The 20,765-nt window shown below is 41.1% G+C and overlaps 1 protein-coding gene across 8 annotated transcripts in view; it reads left to right on the top strand.

Moving 5' to 3' along the window:
• The window catches only part of Shaker (potassium voltage-gated channel protein Shaker), a 77,314-nt gene that overhangs the window by 6,165 nt on the left and 50,384 nt on the right, over nucleotides 1-20,765 (top strand). Inside the window, exon 1 of one of the 8 annotated variants that reach the window (XM_070672010.1) lies at nucleotides 15,685-16,756. The exons of the other annotated variants lie outside the window; for them this stretch is intronic. Within the exon in view, the coding sequence (XP_070528111.1) occupies nucleotides 16,674-16,756 (83 nt within the window). The 5' untranslated portion in view covers nucleotides 15,685-16,673. Of the gene's footprint in view, nucleotides 1-15,684; nucleotides 16,757-20,765 lie in introns of those variants that run through there. 8 annotated transcript variants of the gene reach the window in all.

Genomic DNA, 20,765 nt, shown 5'->3' with positions numbered 1-20,765 from the left:
AGAATGACTTTCGATTCGACGAGTCGTCACTTTCAAGCTATCGGGTGGATATTGGTAGATGTGACTGACGTGTCTACCATTTTTCACACGAAACGTGAAAGCGCTTCGCAATTTTTTATTTCCACGGCTCTTATTTATTTTTATACACATATGTTGGCATCATATAAATTTAAATTTATGAATCGTTAGATTTTATTTTATTATGGTAATTTTATTTCTATAATACATTAGCATTGTTGAAAGCGAAAACGAGGACCGTTAGGCTACGTTACGTTTTGCCTCGGTGATGAATATCAACGACATACGTGCTTAAAATGCCCGACAACCGATGAATTTGTCCTATTTCGCGGCCGGAAATTGAGAGAAGCTGGAAAATCACATTCACCTACCTGCATCGGCGAAATTGAATCGAAACGGCGCATCTCCCGTTCCGCGTTTGTCTCTCATTAGATCTTGGTGGGAATCTACGCGTTTGTCCACATCACCCTCGGCTCTCCACCGGCGTTGTCTATTATTTTCCCCACAAACGATTCCGCGCTCATTGCTACAAAGTTTACCTCGCCTGGCGTTCGTTCATTTACGTACGATCGACAATAATGACATTCGCGATATTTGCGGAGTACAAGTGAATTAAAAGGACGTTAAAATGTCATTAAATATGGCTGTAAAAAGATTGTATCGCGTCAGAAGTGAGTCGTTTAATTTAAATCAACCAGTTCTCGTTTTGGAAATTTATAAGCGTGGATTTAAAATTGGGCAGCTCTGCATAAAAAAAAGAAAAAAAGGAAAAAAAAAGAGAGGAATCTAAATTTCCCTGCCTGATACGCTCACAATCAGACAGATTCCATCAATAACGTGTTGAATAATCCCAAAATTTATAGCGGCCAGGTTTTACGCTGGCATGAATTGCCGTTTAAAATATTCTTTCGCGGAAGACAAATTTTCCGGAGTTTTATTCAGAATATTTCTTCACGCTGCGAGATGTTGTAAGATTCGTTGCGACGAGCCTCGTGGGAGAGCTCCTTTTCTTTCTAGAATTTTTATGTGAATTCCTCGCAGCATTGGTGCGTCGTTGATACACTTGCTGATTCGTAGCGATTGTAGATTTTTCGGATGCGATTTGTATGACGTGGGATTGCGGCAATTTCGACGCGGTCCGCTCGAAGGATCTTTTAATAGGCGTGCGTCGCCAGAATAAAACCATAAATGGGACGCTCAATTGATACGCGATTAATAATAGCGCGGAATGAACGAGTTGCTCGTGCGATCGCGTTTCGTTATTATTATATGCTCTATTATCACGATCAATAATATGCGCAACGCAAAGAATGATAATCCTTATCAAAAGATACGGCGCCGCGTAAGTAAAAACGATCGGGACACGCGAGGAGAAATAATTTGCATCCTTTGGATTGATTATTATTTTATTTTATTTTATTTTATTTTATTTTTTTTTTATACGAAATTTTTTAATCGCCCGAAATAAACTGCCCTTTCTTTTTAATCTTGTAATCAAATTACATTCGAAAATAAGTTCTGGGCAATAAACGTGGAAATAATTTTACAAAGCATGTAGTATTAAATTACTTTTTATGGGCCATTATTTTACATATAATCTTGATATCCGAAAAGTGTTCTCGCTTTATTATTCGACATTTGTTTACTCGCGGCTTATCGCACACGAACGTAATCGTTTCTATAAACAGAATTACTTTCGCCGCGTGAATCTACGCGAGCAGATCAGCTCGCGGAATGAAATGTTACGATCGCCAGCCTTAATTCACCTTGAGCACTTTTTTTTTTCTTTCTTTTTTTACTTTTATTGCGGCGAACGGTCAAATTTACGGCTATTGTTAGGGGAGGATGGTGGCCCGATAAGATAAAGTTATAAGGACCGTTTTGCAAGCTATTAAAGCCCGTTATCTCAGCTTTTTCCTTTTCAAACGCCGCTATCGCAAAATATCTCTCCTCGGCGTGCAATTTATAAAATGCATTTCTCAAACGTTGCTGTGAGCGTAACAATGCCGACGGATGCACGCTTTGACGTATATATATGAGAGAACCCGATGTATTCCGTAGCGACGGCTCCCGTCCGTTCTTATTTAGAAATGACGGAGTTCCAATACAATTTCTCACGGCGCCGAAATAATTCACTCCGACACGAGCGAACGGGAGGGTGAGAGGGCACGGGATTGAAAGCGGGCACTTAGCGCTTACTGGGGTAAGAAGCCGCCGCCGGATTCTCATTACGTCATCCGTCATCGGGGGAGGCGAAAAGCCCCGGTCGACCGGGCCGGGCGACGCAGCTTTTCTGAATCCGACCCCGGGTAGACCGAATCTTTTGTCTAAGCACCTGTTGCGATCCACTCGGGACTAGGTGAGATCGCGCCCCGCCGCCCCGGATCCAGTCATCTCGAATGCATACGCCTCGGTGCGCTTATCGCTCGGCATTAACGTTCGGCGGCGCCGAATGCGATCTACCTCATTCACTCAGCGGTCCGTGATTACGCGATCTGGGAAAACCCGAAACGTGCGCGCGTTCTAGAATTTTCAGAATCAGTAAACGTCGATCGCGAGAGCGTTCGGTAAACATATCCGTTTCCCCAGCGCGAATTCAACACCCGGATTTAGCTCTGATGCATGCGGTATTCTTGCATCTAAATGAGATGTCCCGGTGTAATAGCGCGTGCGTGCAACAATCCCCCGCGGATAGTTCGCGATATGCATATATGAGTATGCGTGAGTACAGGAAATGTAAATCGCGGGGCGCGATACACCCCGGTGACCGGCACGAGAGGAGCAACGTCGTCGTCTTACAATCGGCAAAGTGATTTTCTAAATAGCATTTCGCGAACATGGGAAGGGGACACGTGTCCGTAATGCAGAGGCTAGAACGGGTGGCGGTAGAAACGGAGGGGTGGGAGGGAGGGCGGATGAGGGAGAGAAATTATTTCGAACGGGGTAACGCGCTTTTTCGCGACGCTGTAACGCGGCATGAAAAATCCATAAAAGATCGCTTCCCTTTCCCGGAATGGAAAAGAAGCGAGGAAGGGAATTGTGGATGTTAAAGCCGCGACGAATGGATAAACGGGAAGGGTGAAGTGGTGCGAAGCGAATGGTGGTGGCGAAGGGTGCAGAGGTGATGCGCATAGGCGAGGGCGAGGGCGAGGGCCAGGGTGGTGGTAGACACGCACATAGATTTGACTGCGGCCGCGATGACGTTAAGAATAACGAACGAGGCCGAGGGCAAGAGCGAGGCTGCGACCCGACACTGACTCGCAACGGAGCTTCGTTACTATCATTATACATATAGCGTGCCTATACAGTGTCCGGTATAGCGCTCGCACGTAGAGTCTGTGCGGTGTCTGCATGGTCGTTTTGTTCTCCGCAGCGGTTCTCAAAAAACCCACCGGCATTATCAGTACCAGCCCGCTGTTGACCGTAACGATCGCCCGTCCCGATAAGCAAAATTTTATTAAGGCAACGTTACCGCGTCGTTGTAACGAGATTTGATAACGAGGTGTTTGATATTACGCCGTAATTGATGCCGGTGCCTTGATTACGTTGGTCGAAGATATTCAATAGCGATCCTCTTGAAAAGCTTGGACGAAATTAATAGTTATATGAACGTTTAGAAAATTCCCGTTAGATTAATATGGTAGCGTAAGCGTTAAGTTATTTTTTTAATTAAAAAAACTTTTTTTTTCTGGTCTATTGTAGACGTCCGACGGTGGCTCGGGAAATATTTCGAAAATTTACGAACGATTTGTTATCTTTCGAGACAGATATACCTTTAGCTAGTTCTCCGCTGCTGCGTTTTGAATGTGTTATTAATAGAATATTAACTGAAGACAACATTCAGCGAGTTATTTCCGCGGTTAAAGTTTATTATTAAAGAAAGACGGGACTCGGGGAACTTTCCTCGGAGTGGTTTTTCAGGAGAACCCCTGATGCGGAGAGAGACCGGGCGCAGCAAACCTCTAGCACTACCGCGCGCCGATTCACGGCAATGCGGTACTCCTATCTATGTTTAATAGACTGCATAGGCGGCGGTTGCAATATCGCTCGTGGCTGCGTGTCTTTTGTAAATCTTGTACCGAACGTAGCGCGATAAAAATGTTCCCAGCCAGTTTACCTCGTGCCAAGTCGCAAAACATGACTGTATGTCACGTTGTCGGATCACTCTAAGCCAATATGATAACGCGACATTTTTCGCGTATAAAACAAATGAAACGTCGGTATTATCGAAGAAAATCGTTTCAACGAATCTAATATAAAGCTTCGAACTTATGACAGAGGAAGAAAGTTTGCTTTTTATTTTATTTTATTTTTTTTTTTCTTATATTTAAATAAACTTTTCATTATTTTTTAATAGAAATTTTTAACCTTTTCTTTTTCTTCGCATATGTACTGTGCATATGTGTGTGCTAATTAATTTAGAAATGTAATATAAAATTTTATTACGTATTTGTAAGTTTAATATATAGACATTTATAAGCGATATTGCGGCCAAATAAATAAAATACTTTCCTTTTGTTTTTCGCTCGCTATAAATAGAGAACCTGGTGATTCATTAAGCAGGAAAGAAATATTAATATTCCATCGAAAGTATTACTTTAATTATACTAAACGGTAGCGGATGAAAGAGCACAATCGCGCCACTAATGATAATTAAAAAAATATATATCTCTTAGCGTATTTCAACGTCTTTAAAATGTCGCGGTCATCTTCGACGCATTGCGATACCGAGAAATGAACAATTGGCACTCGCCGCTTTTATCGCCGTTATTGAAAATCATTCCCGTACAATCGTTTAAAAAATCGCATTGTTTTCTCCATCGCTTTACATTTTTCATCTGCTGCTCGAATCGAACGACAATATCGCCGATATTCGCGCCAGTGTTTTTCTGCCCGACTGGCAGTCTGGAACATGGATTTATCCACGTATTTCGCGATCTGGCTACAACTATCGACCACGTCTACGCATGTTACGAGATATAAAGCAGTACGTTCAAACAGAATAAACTGTCATATCATATATTCCGCTGTCGTTCTCGAAACGCGGGCAAATCCAATGTAAGTAATGAGTGTCCGTTTTTTTTTTTTTCTTTTTTTTTTTCTTTTCTTCCTTTCCGTGGCCTTCCCATTAAAATTTTTCATCACTGAAATATTCCACAATGGCGAAACTACTTTTATTTCAAACAAAGCATTTTCTGTTATTCCTGAGTGGGTTCATTTTCTTGACTCGGAAAATGTTTCATACGTACACTTTGAGCATTAAGTTTTACAAGACTTCTTAGTACGGGAGAATGCGCGACGAGTCGCTCGGCTATTTCCTTTCGTGTCCTCCTCGCATTTCTGACTTAAGGTTTCGTGAATTTTTACGTTCTACGTGTTCGCGTCGCGTACTCGTACAGGGAGCACTGTCTAACGATATACTACTTTTTTTTTTTATTGCTTTGCATAAATTATAAAAAGTCAGCGTGATAAACGTATATTAAATTTCTCCCCCTCTTTTTTTTTTTTTTTTCGAAACTATAAAACTTTTTCCTGCAAGTGGAGCCAGCTGTTTTCGAAAGTTTTTTAGGTCACCGTGCAGCCGTTTTACACTGCAATCAAACGGGACATGTCATTGTTAAATAATGTAATGTTCAAATAGATCTCGACGAATATGTAGGATTTATTTTAAGAATCTGACTGCCTGAGTGGAAATTTATTTAACTAATCTGATTTTCCAGCTAGTGGTTAGATCGCGCAGATTAAATATGTTTCTTAACTAATGACTTGCTTGGTACGAGTCAAGAAATTATAAGAAAGTATTTATAAAGTTGTCATTTAAAAAAAACAAAATCTGTCTAGCATCGGTAGTCGCGTAGTCACTGTCCAGCGCGGACCGTATCTCTAAATAGATATCTTAACTTTTTTTCGCCGCGTGTTTGTTTACTGTTTTGGTCTGGACCTTACGCTACGCTCGCTCGACTGCCGAAATCGCCGGGCAAAACCGGTTCTCGCCGCCCGCCACCCGCGCGTCCGCCACCTTAAGAATTTCGAGCGCAAGGTGCCGGCCAGAAGTAAACACACGCAAGTACTCACACTATCGCGGCGATCGGCGGGTCCGGCGACCGGCTGTCTGGACAGCCGAGCGCGCGTGGGATAGGTCAGAACGCGCAGTAGACTCAGCACGCGGCAAAAAAAACGTATGGATATCTAGATTTTCCAGCTCTCTTTTTTTAATTTTTATTTAACTCACTCATAAACGTTGTGATTCGTAATGCATTCGGAAATTAGTTCCTTCGGTAACTCGGTGAAGTATGTAATTAATTTTCAGATATTTATATATTAAAGCGATCTAATTTACGCTCGACTGATACGCACATTATGATTAAATCAAATATTCCTGACGTGTGCGCAAGCAACGTATGCACACCCGAGCTCACGTACATGCAACGCATTCAGCATCGTGTTTGATATAGCACTGTGGATATTCAATATTCTCTTTATATTCTTTCCCGTGGGAAGTAGGCTGTGCACAAAGCAGTGTCGTCGAGAACTAATATTGACGCATCGTCACAGATCATACAGTTATAACCCTCGGTTTCAGCAGCTTGAAAAATCCTAGGTTAATCAAAAACTCTCGCTCCTCGATTTACAGCAGGTAAAAAAATATAACGCAATGAATATTATCCGACGGAAGCGATCCCGCGCAGTAATTGATTTTCTGAAAATTAATACGAGATAACGCGTAATGGAAAAGGGCCAGGGCTTGATAGAAACGAAACGCGTTCCGACAATAAAAATATCTTTAATTTCATATCAGCGCTAACGTCTTCGCTTAATCGCGTCTAATTTGGCGCACGTCACCTCGAACACGGCGGCGCGGTAGAATCTCCCTCGCGTGTCTGTAAAAAATGCTCGGTGATTCGGGAAGACTTGCGACCTCGGCGCGAGATTTAAGAGATTGGTGAAGTTGGATGGGACTAATCCAATTATCCTTCTCTCGCGTCTACTCCTCGGCCTCCGCAGGCACCGGGAAGCAGTTTGCCAAATCGCTCGCCTCTGGATCTTGAAGTGACGCGAGTGTTATAACGTGCCACGTGTTGCTGGCGTCGCGTGTAACGTTATTGCGAAACCTCCCGGAACGATTATATAGCAGCCACGGGAAAGATAAAAACTGTTAATGATTGCCGCGTGAATCGTGTATAACTATTCCATGCATACTGTTTAACGATTCGTACGAGGAACGCGCGATGAAAAAAGGTCCGCCGGTGAAGAATATCGCGAGGCGTGAAAAGCGACTTATATTAGAAATAAAATAATTTTTATTTGGGAAATAATTATGGTAAATTAAAATTATAGAATTAAATTATGATAAATTTATATTTATTATTTTAGATATATTTAATTAAATTGAGATGTCAGAATAGTTGGTGATTTAATCTTTTTCTTTTTCTTTTTTTTTTTTCTGCAATTGTGATAAATTCTTTCAGCTCGGTGTTATTCTGTTATTACGAAATTTTCCGCGTAATTAAGGACGCTTAGGAGAAAAACTGTACGATAAGAAAGGAGGAAGGTCGTGACGAGAATGTATTGATCATTTTTGAATAATTAATTATCGTTTTTGCACGAAATTCTTTGACAATAATTTTATAAATTTTTTAGAACACCTGCAATCGATATTCTTATTAGTAAAAGTTTGATCCGCTTGTTAAAGTTTCAACACTTTAGAAATTATATATTTTAATGGAATAGTTAAGAGAAAAGATTATTATAACGTGATTTTCATAAGATATTAGTAGATCGCGATATTAGTAATCGTAATAAAAGAGAGGGTCCTCAATATATTTGCAGTAGAAATTAATTGGTCTGCATTTTCCCAGCAATTCTGCGTTTTTATGACATCTTAGTAAATGATACGGATCGGATTATTAACGAGACATAAAACGAACGGTAGTTAACGGTACGCGAAATGTCCTGGGACATTTTACGAGTCGTTTCATTTGTCTCAAAACGGCAATTGCCACCGGATCTGGCCGCTTTATTATCCGGATGCACGTTAATCCTTTCCGGTAGGATTACTAGATACCGGAAAACGCCCGGTTGACTGATGTTTTCGTTAAACTACTCCGAGTCGGGGTCTCGCGGATCTGGAAGGTATCCAACGAAAATTAAAACGTCACAATAATTTCCAGCCGATCAACGAACGTCGGGTATTTTGACGTACGGAACAAAGAGCCCTCGGGCTACAATAATAGTTATTTTCTATTAGAATTACATATCGCAGCAAAATAAATCTTATTCTTTCACAAATTAAAACAATACGCGGAAAAGTCGTGCAGCTTAACGTAACAATTGATTTAAAATAGAGCTCAACAATTTTGAACTGTAAAAAGCACACGTAAGAAACGTTTCGAATACTTCTTAGCTGTTTTATCGCACGTTTGAAGCCCGTTAAATTTAAAGATATGCGTGGAGAGAAGGAAAAGGTAATGCGTGAAGAAAAACGCTTGTAAGTTTCCTTTTTTTCTTTTCTTCTTTTTTTTTTTTTTTACGCGACCAGACGTGAGACTTTTACGCGTGAGACGTAAAAATCTGAGAGGGAGTTTTGCCATTCGAGGTGAATAAAAAGTCGCGGAAAGTTGAAACAAATGATACGCGGAAAGACAGAGAGGGTGATAAAAAAGGTTGCGCAGTTCAAGTTCTTTATTGACCGTTTTATAAAACAATCGAATTTGGCGGTTCTCCTTGGCGTATAACATCGAATTGGCACCGTTTCAGCATGTTATTTCCCCATTTTCTCGTTACACTTATTGTTGGACGCGCATCTTATCTTGATCAATGTCGACATCCGTTATTTTTGTGGCCACGTTTCTCTCGCTTTGCCCGCAGGAAATCGAAGGAATTTAATATCGTTTTACAAATAGACCGTTTTGTACATTTATACGTACGGAATAGTGATATTTACGACGCGAAATGTCTTATAATTTTAATAAATCTTTAAAAGGTTTAATGAGAAGATTAATTAAATCTAAAAAAGAAAGCATGAGCATAGAAGAGAGAAAGAGAGAGAGAAAGAGAGAAAAAAAAAAAAGGTTTATTTGACTGCGCCAGTAAAATAGCGCAATTATAGCAGATTGCTGTTAATTAACCTATTTCTTTCTCCTTGCCGCATTCGCTGCGGCAGATATCGTATCCGTCGATAATTACCTATTGTATTTAATGGTTCTCTGAATCGAAGCAACGACGTGATGATGTTCCTCCGTTAGATTTCATTGCGGTTTGAGATTTACTCTCGACGAATTGACAGCGATTGCTTCGATGGCGAGAACTTCGGCGGTGAAAGAGACATTAGTCTAACATAAAGGCCTCTTTTTACGCTTTCCCTCATTTTCATTACTGGAAAAGAAAAAAAATTAATTTAACATGTGAAATATATTTATGTATAATGAATATATAATACATATAATGTATAATTAATATTATAATTAATTTTTCTTTTTAACATACGCGGTAGAAGAAATATTTTATTTTATTCGTTGAGCTTATTGTTTTTAATAACTCTCTGATAAATTAGAAGCAACGGGCTGAAACACATTGAAATTTACTCAGGATCCTTGATAATATATGCGTGCCGACGCTATTCAAATTCGTAATGTCGGTTCTCTTATGCATAATTATTGTAAATTTGTATGCCGAAATTATTAACTGGCGCTATTTCGAGTAAACGTAATCCTTTATGTAAATCCCTCAAAATTTGAGTTTTCCCTCGGCGAGATCCTCGGTCTGGTTGATACGTGATCGCGTGTGTGAAACTTCCGACGAGGATCGAGCACGAACAATCGACACGACACGCTCGCAATCAACGTGTCGTGATGATTTGCATGATAGACGATGTGACGTGACGATACCTTCCACCATTTAAAACATATTCCGCGGCATGTGTGTACATTTTTTTTTATATTTTTTTATTCACGTTGTAAAAAGTATAATGCTGAAGTTTATTTATTTCTTTTTTAAGTTAATAAGAATTTTCTAAAGCCGGCAATTATACCGATTGCATATTGAAACGAATCTGTTTCGGGAAATTTTTAAAGTATCAAACAATTTGCCAGAGACTTTCTTTTTCATAAGTAAATAAAATATAATAGAGTACTCTTTCCGATAAATCGGTGGAAATGATTCGTTGTGATATTACGGTTTAATCGTTTCTGAATTCTGAATTTTGTGTCATCCCCTGGGTATCATCACCCCATTGTATTCAACATCGCCGACATTGTATTTGCCGATGTCGCGGAAAGTTCCTGAGGGAGGCTTCCTGTTAACTCGATTTCGCGGCGCCATGCCGTGCGTAGTCTAGCCGAGCTGTCTAATACGTATCAGAGAGCCCAACTCGTACAATCCTAAGTCGTATAATCGTATTCGTCGCGGTAGCCCACTGTCATCTCGATGCCTTCATCTCGTTGAAGAGATTAATTGCGAATAATGTTTAATTTAAAATTTAATTTAATTTAAACTTAACAGTAAAATCAAAAGATTTTGTAATAACTGTAATTTATATTTTGATTGTACGAGTTGGGCTCTCTGATACGTAGTGACGGCTCTTAAAGCCAAGAAATCCGCACGGAGATCGGCAATTTTCCGAATAAACTGAATATAAACGAAGGAAGTACAATCCACCGGGAGATATCGGTGGCTCGCGAGAGATTTCAGATAATATAACATCAGCGCTTTTCAAGTTTCTCGCGAGCGGGCCGGAGATATTGACCTAATGAAACGACAGCGGTCAATAAAGCGGGCGAGTTTCCGCCACTTTTCTGTTACTTTTTCAATCGAGATACCTTTCAAGGGAAGGCTAAATCGATCGTAGGGATTGAGACGATACTTTTTCGGTCGGTCGCCGACCATTCGCCATTAATCGCGAGTCGTTAGTGATTCCTCGCGCGGGTTATCGTCAACGATTTATTCGCTCACGCGTGAAACGGCCCGGCGAAGGCTCGAGCATCGAAGGAATTACGTTCATTCATGATTTTCGCGATGAATCAATACGACGTGTGCGCGGCCAGTGAGGTGCCACGCGCGCGCGCACAGAACCGACACGCACACGCGTGCACTGGCTCGCCGCGAGGGGATGCGATTGCAAGGGTTGTTGATCGTATACCACCCTTTGATTCCGCGGACGTTTTTTAGCAAAATTCCCCAGTTTGACGCCGCAAGACCTGTTGCAGAACGAAATTTCAGCGTGCTAGACGTATTAAATGATTGATCACAGGTCACGATGGTGCCGTGAGGAATTCAATATAAATGATCGAACTGTTCTGATAAAAAAAGAATTATTCGTTATTTCTAAAATTCCGCGCAGAATCTAAATTAAAAATATAAATTGTCGGAATCAAAGTCGATCATCAAAATTAATAAAATAATTGATGGAAATGGAAATTTAATAATTATTTGTAAGCAATTATTATGTAAATTTATTTTAATTTAAGTATTTGATTCAAGTATTTAATTAAAGTATTGATAATGAAATAGGCGATGGTTGATAGAGTTCAATTAGATCGTGGTAAATTAAATATAGTATTAGAAGGCTTTTGGCATTTTGAGGGAAATTCTGTGTTCTATCGACAGAATCACCACCTACATCTTGGAACGGGGGTGTAACACGTGTACCCTTGTTACGAGGCGTGGGTGGAGCCATCTACATGCTTTAGTGAGAAATAAATTCTTTTGTGTCACACAAATGTATCTCTCGACGTGTTTGTCTTTTAAATTTCACTTGTCCCTCTCTAAGGAGCCAACGCCGCATCAAATCTGCATTTTATTAGCGACTTTATATACGCATGCATGCAAAAAAAAAAGAAAAAAAGAACGTGACGGTTTTATTTTCCATGTATTTTATTTTATTTAAGTATATCTCTTTCTTTCTTTCTTTTTTTTTCTTTAATTTTTAAGTACCATTAATCGAGAAGTGCATTTGGAGGCTCTCGCGCGGAGAGTCAATTGCGAGATTCGAACGGGGATATTTTGCGAGACGCGGTAATCGAGCGATAATTAATCATACACCATTTTCGCGTATTATTGCACGTCGTCTCGGTCTTTCATACGGACGACAGCCGAGTTGGAAATCGAGTTTGCCGTTCGTAGCGAGCGAGCGGTGGGACAGAGGGTGATGCAGGACGGGACGAAAATAGCGGCGTCCTTACAGCCGCGACACGGCCGACCCTCGACCCTTTTGAATTCTCGTTAAGCGCCCCGGCATTCGCGGAAGTTCCCAAACGAGCAGGATCATCGATCTCTCCCGTGGCTGCACGCTATTATCCCCCGCGAACTTCGCGCCCGTAACTCCGCAGGGTAGCGTCTCGAATGCCGATATGGGGCGGTGATAATTCATTCTGTCCGCTTCTTCTTTTCGGGGATGGGGATTTTGCGCGAATATTAAGACGTCGAAATTAACGGAGCAATGTGTCAAATTAGTCGGCCGACCGAAACTGACCTTTTGCCGGAAATTCCCGGATGCGCCCAGTAATTCATTACGGTAATAGCGCCTCGCGTACGGAAGGAAAGAAACCGAGCTTCGCCTTCCTACGTGTAATTAATTCCGGGAATAATTTCTCGATTATTTAGTCGCAAATCAAAGGAGGGACGGAAGTCTACCCGAGAGTTCAATTAGCCCAGTCAAAGGATCTCCCATCGATTCCCTCGAATAACGCAGATAATTACTGAACACGCGAAAAGAATTCCTTTCCTAAAATTCTTTACTATTTAGCGCGATCTGTGCGAAATGAACTCAAAGGGGCCGCCCTCTGATAATTCAAAGAGCATTCCGTGCGGGGCTTTTTTGATTTCCGATGGAACTCCTTTCGCGTCTGGAAAAGAACGTGGGATGGACAATATAAAATCGAATTTCCTTTGAAGCCTTGGGAATGCCTTTATAGAAATATTTAATAAAAATAGTACAAGGAAAAAGAAAAAAAAAAAAAAAAGAAAAAGTTTATTTTCTAGTTTAAAAGTTTAAAAACCATTTTAAATTCTCAATGTTATTTAAGTTTCGCTTAACGAAAAAAAGGAAAAAAATTATATTCAAATTGACGGCAGTTTTTGATTGCCTCGTGGACAGTGCGCTGCCTTTGCTGTCTCCGGAATCGATCGATTCAATTGTTTCGATTGATCCAGCGAATTGAATTACCAGTGCTGGATGCGCTTTCGGTGCCGCTTTGCCGTGAAAGCCGACAGATGGCTCGTCGCAGTGGCTCGTCGACGACATGCACGTGCGTCCGCATGGTCCTCATCTGGACCTCCCACCCGCCCATCAACCCCTCGAGTCCCACCAGTGACGTCGGTGACGTCAAGACGCATTGCGACATATCGCGCGCCACCCCGTTTCGCGTTCCCTTTCGTCTTCACTTGCGAAGGCGCGCTTTTTAGCTCCCACTTGAACCTGCCTCTATCCGAAAGCCCATTGAATGAGCAACGTACATTGATTAGATGATATAACAATTTCCTTAGCGCGAAATTAATTTATCTAAAAGTACTTTTTTTTTTTTTTTTAATTTAAAGCAAAAGAAAGTTATTAAAAATAATTATTAAATGTGAAATATAAAATTTGAGATTAATAAGTATCTTGTTAATTTTTAATTCAAACTAATGTATTTTATTTCCTTTTGTTTCAGGTAAGTGCAGCCAAATCATACTCGTATGGTAAGGGTGAGTCACGTCCCTTTGTTTAAAACGTCAATTTTTCAAGAAGTTCTCTCATAACTTTAATGCGAAGAGTTCGCGTAGAGAGCTTCTAACGAGCGTCTGAATTTATACTATGATTGATCTAGTGCACAAGCGCTGCGGCTACATTCTAGTTAAGCATGACAAACGTCGCTGGCGCAGATTCGAAGGCAAAGAAAGTGTTTAAGTTGATTCAGAGTTGATTTAGTCTAAGAGCCGCGTAAAAAGAATAAGAAAGAAAGGAAAAAAGTCCTCCCCGTTCTTCGGATAAATATAATAAAAGGTGTCGGTGACGCGGTGAAAGCTTTTACCGCCTCGAACTGCGATCGATCGCGGGCCGACTGCATCCGGCTAACGTCATCGCCGCGTACACGTGACCGAGCCCCGAGTTTCCTGCTCTCGGCGGAGATTTCGTGCTTACGTGCGCGTGGCTTCCCTCGCAGTCTGCATTGCGCCAGTGCGTAACGCGGACAGTTGGTCTCTCCATTAGCGGTACACGCTGAGATAACATCATCCCCCGCTCATCAATCATTCAGCCTCTCGCGACTCAGCCTCTTTGAGCCCTGAATAAATCAGTAATTTAATTCCGCGAGCTAATGGCCAATACGAGATTCGTTACTGCAATTTCGCCTTCTTTGACTAAATATCGACGGGAAATATAATTTCGCCTTTGTGAATTTTTTTTTTCCTTTTTAATCTTAATATCGCCGAGCTCGGGGAGTTGATAACGATTGAGAGATCGAGCGGGGAAGTCGCGGAATCGTGCGAATTAATATATTCAAAAGCCGGCACGGAGCCCGGGGTATATACGCGTTTCAATTAGTTTGGAATTTATCGCGCCGGGAATGCATAGAACGTGTCGGACTTTGGAAAGCTGCGCATAGCAGCGCGTTTAACTCTTAATTGTTTGCGCCAAAATAGCCCGCGGAGAAATGACCCCAATTACGGGAAATTCTATCGGCCGAGCGATACGCTTTTAAACCGAAATTTCGGGAATACATGGCGGAGGAACGGTATATTTCATGCCCGTCGGCGGCGACAAGTTTTACAAATATTGGCGAATAAAAGTTTGCCGAGATGAAGCCGTAAGAAGCCAGGATATTTATAGCGAAACGATGATGTCGCTCGAATACTTTCCTAGCCCTGCAACTTCTGGCGAACGGCCTGACGTTGTTTAGCCGTTCTCAGGCCAGACACGTCTTACCTTCGTTTCTAAAATACACTAACTGTCTGCCATTCCGCCTACTGTGACACGAGCGTCAAATCGCGTCTCAGGGACTCACCGTGATCCACGAATATTTATCAATGAACGTCGGAAGTCTAACAATTAGACCTTTGCCTCGTTTTATGTACGCAATTAGTTTCAGGATCTGAAAGTTCGTCGACGCTTCGCTTTTAATTTCGCCTTTAGAAAAAAAAAATTGTTTTTTTTTATTTTTCTTTCCTTTTTCGCAGCGCACGATAAACGGGATAAATTAAAATCTCTTCTCTACTTCTAATTAGGATCTATTATTGAGCACGCGAATTCGTTTTCGCGGAAGAAATTCGCCCGATCAAACTTCTTCCTGTTCTTTGAAGTGTTCCGTGATGCCCGGGGAGCTTACGGCATCCGGAACTTACGTGCGCGATCTGCAGGTATTGTGGATCAAGAAAGATGAAGAAAATAGACGAGGGTGCTCGGCGCAAGTTTTAAAAGCGCTTGTTGAAAATCACGGCGGAGCAAACATTTAATATAAAATCGATAATTCTGTTTCGTTTATAGAGTATCGATGTTATTATTTAATGAAAGTTGTAATTTTTATACGGCCGCTTTGCAGTTTACGGCGCGATATTTCCGGCGAGTCCAGTAATTTCGTAAGGAAGAGTCAATATTTCTTAAGTGGCCAATAACCGAGCGCTTCTCGATTACCCGGGTTTTAGCAGTATCATCCAAGTTTTTCCTTCCCTCCCCCTTACCCCCCCCTTGATAGATCGATTCCGCAGTAAATCAAATTAATTAAACCTCGTCGCGATCTGGCGCACGAAAGCGCTACGGTCGATTCATGTAATTTGGGAGATCCCGTTTGGCGGCCCGGTCCAGTGTCACTCGAGGTAAATTAAGGACGGAAGGTATAGATAGAAATAGACGAACGCGAGTGGGGAAAACGAGAGCACGAGATGAATGGCAAAATCGCGCATCTTCGTAAACGACGTTCAATTGAAGATCGCACACGAAAGTCGCGGGGACGATATTACGTTTCGTTAAAATATAATATATACTTCGCAATTAAAGTATTATTTTATAAAACGACAATTTGATTACTGCGATTTCCATACGAGACAAGCAAAATTTTATATCGACGAAAAAAAAGAAAAAAGAAAAAAGAATAGAAAGAAGAAAAAAAAGGAATTATTATTTCTTGTTCTAATAATAATTGTTAACTATCAATAGATGAATCACATTCAACCGAAATACGGCGAGACGAGTCGGCTTGGAAACGTAACGAAGGCTCGCGGTGTATTTTTAACATCGGAACGCTCGTCTGTGAAAGTGTCTCCACTAGTAGACTGCTTTTTGGAGAGTGTAATCGTGCTCAGTATCATTGCGATGGCAGAGGCTCGATCTACGCACGTGACAAAGAGGCCGCAGATTAAAATTCGTTTCGCGCGGTGAAAACTTTTGTGTTACCGAGCCGGAAGGATGGACGTTGTGCGCGACGAAGTGCGAACGATGAAGTGAAATTTCTCCCGCGGCTTGTGAGGGGATTCGACGAGCTACGCGCGCACGAGATATGAAGCCGCCGCTTTTAATTGATCAGCGCGACTGATCGATTATCCCGTCGATCTGCGTGCGCGATTCCCAGGAAAGTCAACGATGAATATTCGGCGTGCGTAAAAAATTTCGTGACGTGATGGCTCGCGCTGAGTGGGTTGTTGCGGAGCTTCCGTAATTTGTAGCGCTTTACGATCGGAGATCAACGATGCACGCTGGTATCAGAAGCTCGTTTCTCGGGATGAGGATGTTTCCGCGGCGGAAACGGAAATCGCCCGAGCGTGGGAAAAGGTAATGGCTGTATGATATACGAGCACTAATTATCCACTCGGTATTCAGAGAGATACTTGCTTCTATACGTCGAACAATTAAAGCGGATCGTGTTTTGTGAAGGAGAATTGTTCGGCAAACGAGAGAATAATCTTTCGCCCGGAAGTTTTAATCCGCGATCATCCGAATATTTTACGAAGGAAACTTGTGCTTGAAAGTCTTACGCAATTTCCTAACGCTTTTAACGTCTTCTTCTTCTTTTTTTTTTTAATAATCCCTTTAGATCACGTTGAAATCAAACATTCGACAAACTTATTTCTGGTGAGCTCGTGCCATCTGACGCAAGCTTTCAGAAGTCGATGAGCAAGCGGCCGAAAGCTCTTCGCCAAAGACCACTTTGATAGTACCGAAATACTAATACTTTCCGTTTGCCATTGATCTTTTTTTGTATTGATTTATTTATTTATAGCTTTGATAACCCGTAGATACAAATAATAGCGAGTAGAATTGCGAAATTGAGTCCGATATTCATAGGTCGCTGTATGAGTAACAATCTTGATTAATTTCGTCTAATTAATATTATCTGGGTATCGAAACGAGATAAGGAAAATTGTTTAAATACCTATCGAGCGTATTTTATTTCGAAGAGAAAATTATCCGTCAATTTAAATAAATTCACATTGAATTAAGGAACAAAAAATTAAATTAGGCGTTCGTTTTATGTAATATCGAAATAAATGGAAGAAAAATATTTAAACCTTTTTTTTTTCTTTTTTTTTTTTAGCGAGAAATACGCGAATTCATTCGACGGACACACGACTTGAGTGTTCCCGATAAAACGATTTGATAATTTGCTGAAATACTCTTAGCTGATTAAATGCAATTAAATTATTATTCCGAAGACATTATTGATCCGAAGAGATCTAGAATCGCCGACTTGGTTGCGAAATGTGTGTGCGGTGAACGATAATGGGAATTGTCCCGTGAGTGGTCAACTCTCTCGCGAAGAGTTCCTCTTATATGCCAGCGATAGCTTATAATGTACCGACTTAGTTCAGTCCCCTTTTCTCCTCCTCGAGTAGGTTGAAAGCTACTCTCTGCGATAACTATTGTTGTACGTTCACGAGACCGTGGCCCCCTTTTTAAATTCCACTACGCGAAAATGCTTTGATCCAGAAAACGTGTGAAGCAATCCTGAATATAATAATATTCTTTAAAATGTGTAAGAAAAAAAAAATAAATAAAGAAAAAGAATAAAAAAATTGCGAGAGCTTTAAAATTATTAACATTTTCAAATACGTCTCCAATCGCTTAACATAATTAATTATTTAAATTAAAATTAATGTTAAAATTAATATTATTTTGGGTGGGCAAATTTTTTTTTTTTTTTTTTTAAAACTGACCCTATTTGCGCACCGCGGCGCGATTGCCGCCGCGGCTTATCGAACTGCCGCAAATCGAAGACGAATGCATTATCTCTTCGCCGGCGGTACCGGTGCGTTCCAATTCCTGACAGCGAGTCTGGGTTACGTTGCTGACGAGAGCGATACAACACGACACCGGTGTGACACGAATACACACGCGGGACCGCGGTGGCAGGTAGAAAGGAAGCGAACGGCCGACCGGCTGACCAACCACAGATACGCCTTCGGCGGCGGTTGCTTGCCATAAGTCGTGCAGGTCATGCACAACGGGTCAGGAGAGAGAAGTCAGTCATACCGACGCCGTGCTACTATTCGCGTCAGTGATTGGTTGAACCTGCGAAAAAGCTCCTTTCCCGAGGATACCCAAGCCCCTTTTTCGTTGCTCGCGCACGCAAATACACGCACGACCGGCGAAACTGGCTTAGGCGAAGGGCTAGAAACTCACGGGCGAGCTCCGTGGATGCTGCAAACGTGGTACCTTCATCTAGATTACTCCGTCACGTGGCGACGGGTGGGTAAAGAGAACGATCGCTGTGAGAGTACAAAGGGTTACGAATTTCTAATCCGAGTGGCTGATTTTCGTTTCGGTAGCTGTCGGGGCCTTTAGGTAGCGCGAACAAATCCAGAAAAAAAAAGTAAAAAAAAAAAGCGGGAGGAAAGATAAAGTATAGCGAACAGAAAGGGAAACCTTTTCTCTTTTTTTTTTTTTAGGAAGATATAGAAAATAAAATTGTCGCATGAACAGTTGGTTGAAGTCGATTGTTTATAAATCTCATATACGAGAACGGGCGTGAGTTAGACGAACAGCAGAGCTCACTTTTGTCGCGAGGAAATCCGCTTTTCATTTCATTGAGCATTTAATAATATTTCAAAGGTTGTAACATTTAAAAGACCCTCTTGATCGATTATTTGCTCGAGTTTTTGGTCAAGTTAATCGCGTTTGTCGGAATACATCAAAGCGTCTTTGTGGAGTTTGCTCATCAATTCGAAAGAGAGGAGAGAAAGAGAGAGAGAGAGAGATCAGAGAAAAGGGGGAAGAGGAGGCTACTCTAGATAAAAATGTTTTTCTTTTTTTTTCGTTCGTTGTTTTTATTCCGATTAAGGTTGACCAAACTATGAGCAATCCGCGTCAGGATATTTAACGATGTAAAACGACGAAGTTAACAAAATCAAATCGTTCTAGTTGTGGGAAGTTAGTGAGAACAATTTATCTTTTTAAACCGTACTACTGGCTGTGGCGATCGAAGGTTGAGTTACGGAGTTCCACTTACGAACTACAGTCAACGCGGATGACTTTGTACTACTGAGTGTTATCTGTGAATCTACTTCTTACGTTCTATTTTTTAAGAGCAACGCGAGCGCTCCATCTTATTTAAAGCCCGGAGCGGCGAGTTTGCAAATTTATTTTCGGAAATTAAACGGGCTATTTTTGTAGATAAAACCTATCAAGTATTACATATCTCGCAATGCAATTAAGTCTTTAATTTAAATTGTTAATCTTTCTTTCTTTCCCTTTTTTATATATTTTTTTAAAATAAGTTATACGTGTGCCATTTTGACACACGAATAAAATTTTAATAAATTGTTAACACTTTTATTAATTCGTCATACATTTGTGATTTTATATTTATTCATTTATTTTACAGTTTTAGTTTGCAGAAAAAGAAATTCAATTTAAAATCTTACGAATCGTTTGCGCGCCGGCTTCAGCTTTTCAACTTTATAAAATCGTGAACTTGCGAGCGTGTTAATACAGCATTACGTTTTGTTCTTTCAAAACAATTTCGCTTTATTTTTATATATATACCTTTGGTATGGGCTGCCTGGAATCGTCGCGTTCGTCTTTGAATCGGGGTTAGCGTGCCAGGTGAACCTCATTTTCTGGTATTGACCAGGTGGTCGCGGTGGTTTTGCGGCACTGCCATCTTGCAAGCGTCGGCGGAAGCGTCCCGGCGATTTATTTCCCTCGTGGTAGATCAGAAAGGGCGAGAAAAATTAATCTTTCGGTTTCATTAATTCTCATTAATGTCGCCGAGAGCGTGATTCTTCTGTGATCATTCGCCGAGAATTCTTAGCACAAAAGGGAAAGCCCGAAATGCATCTCGAGTCCTCTCGTACGGAAACGGTCGAATACCGCGAAGGTCTGGTACGATTTCGTAGATTAAACGCATTTATCTTCCGTGATCAAATACAGTGGTCACAAGTGAACTTGGACGGAATAGATTGGCTGATCGCCAACTCGATCAACGGGCTAAGTCCGACCACGTGTTTTACTCTCGTTGTTACATGCTTGCCAGCCATCGATCGTCTCACTCCGCCAAGAGCTTTTTCCCTTCATTCTTGATTCATTCTACAGTTGAACAGTTTGTTCTCATTGCCATCCTTACCCGTTTGATCAGCTGATTTCGTACCGTCAGCAGTTCGCGCTTGAGATATTTTGCTTGCTAGCCGACTGCGTTGTTTTTCATTTTAATTGGTACTTTTCGTACAAAAGAACGAAAATTTTTTAATTGATATCAAACTGTTGTAGATTTAATTTGAAAATATTGATTGCGCTAATTGTAAAATTATTTTCTTTCATTTTAACATCGGCATAACTCAGTGTT

This window comes from Cardiocondyla obscurior, linkage group LG24 (assembly GCF_019399895.1).
Source record: "Cardiocondyla obscurior isolate alpha-2009 linkage group LG24, Cobs3.1, whole genome shotgun sequence".
NCBI lineage: Eukaryota > Metazoa > Arthropoda > Insecta > Hymenoptera > Formicidae > Cardiocondyla > Cardiocondyla obscurior.
Note: the sequence above shows the minus strand (reverse complement) of the source record. Positions and strands in the feature narration are given on the sequence as shown.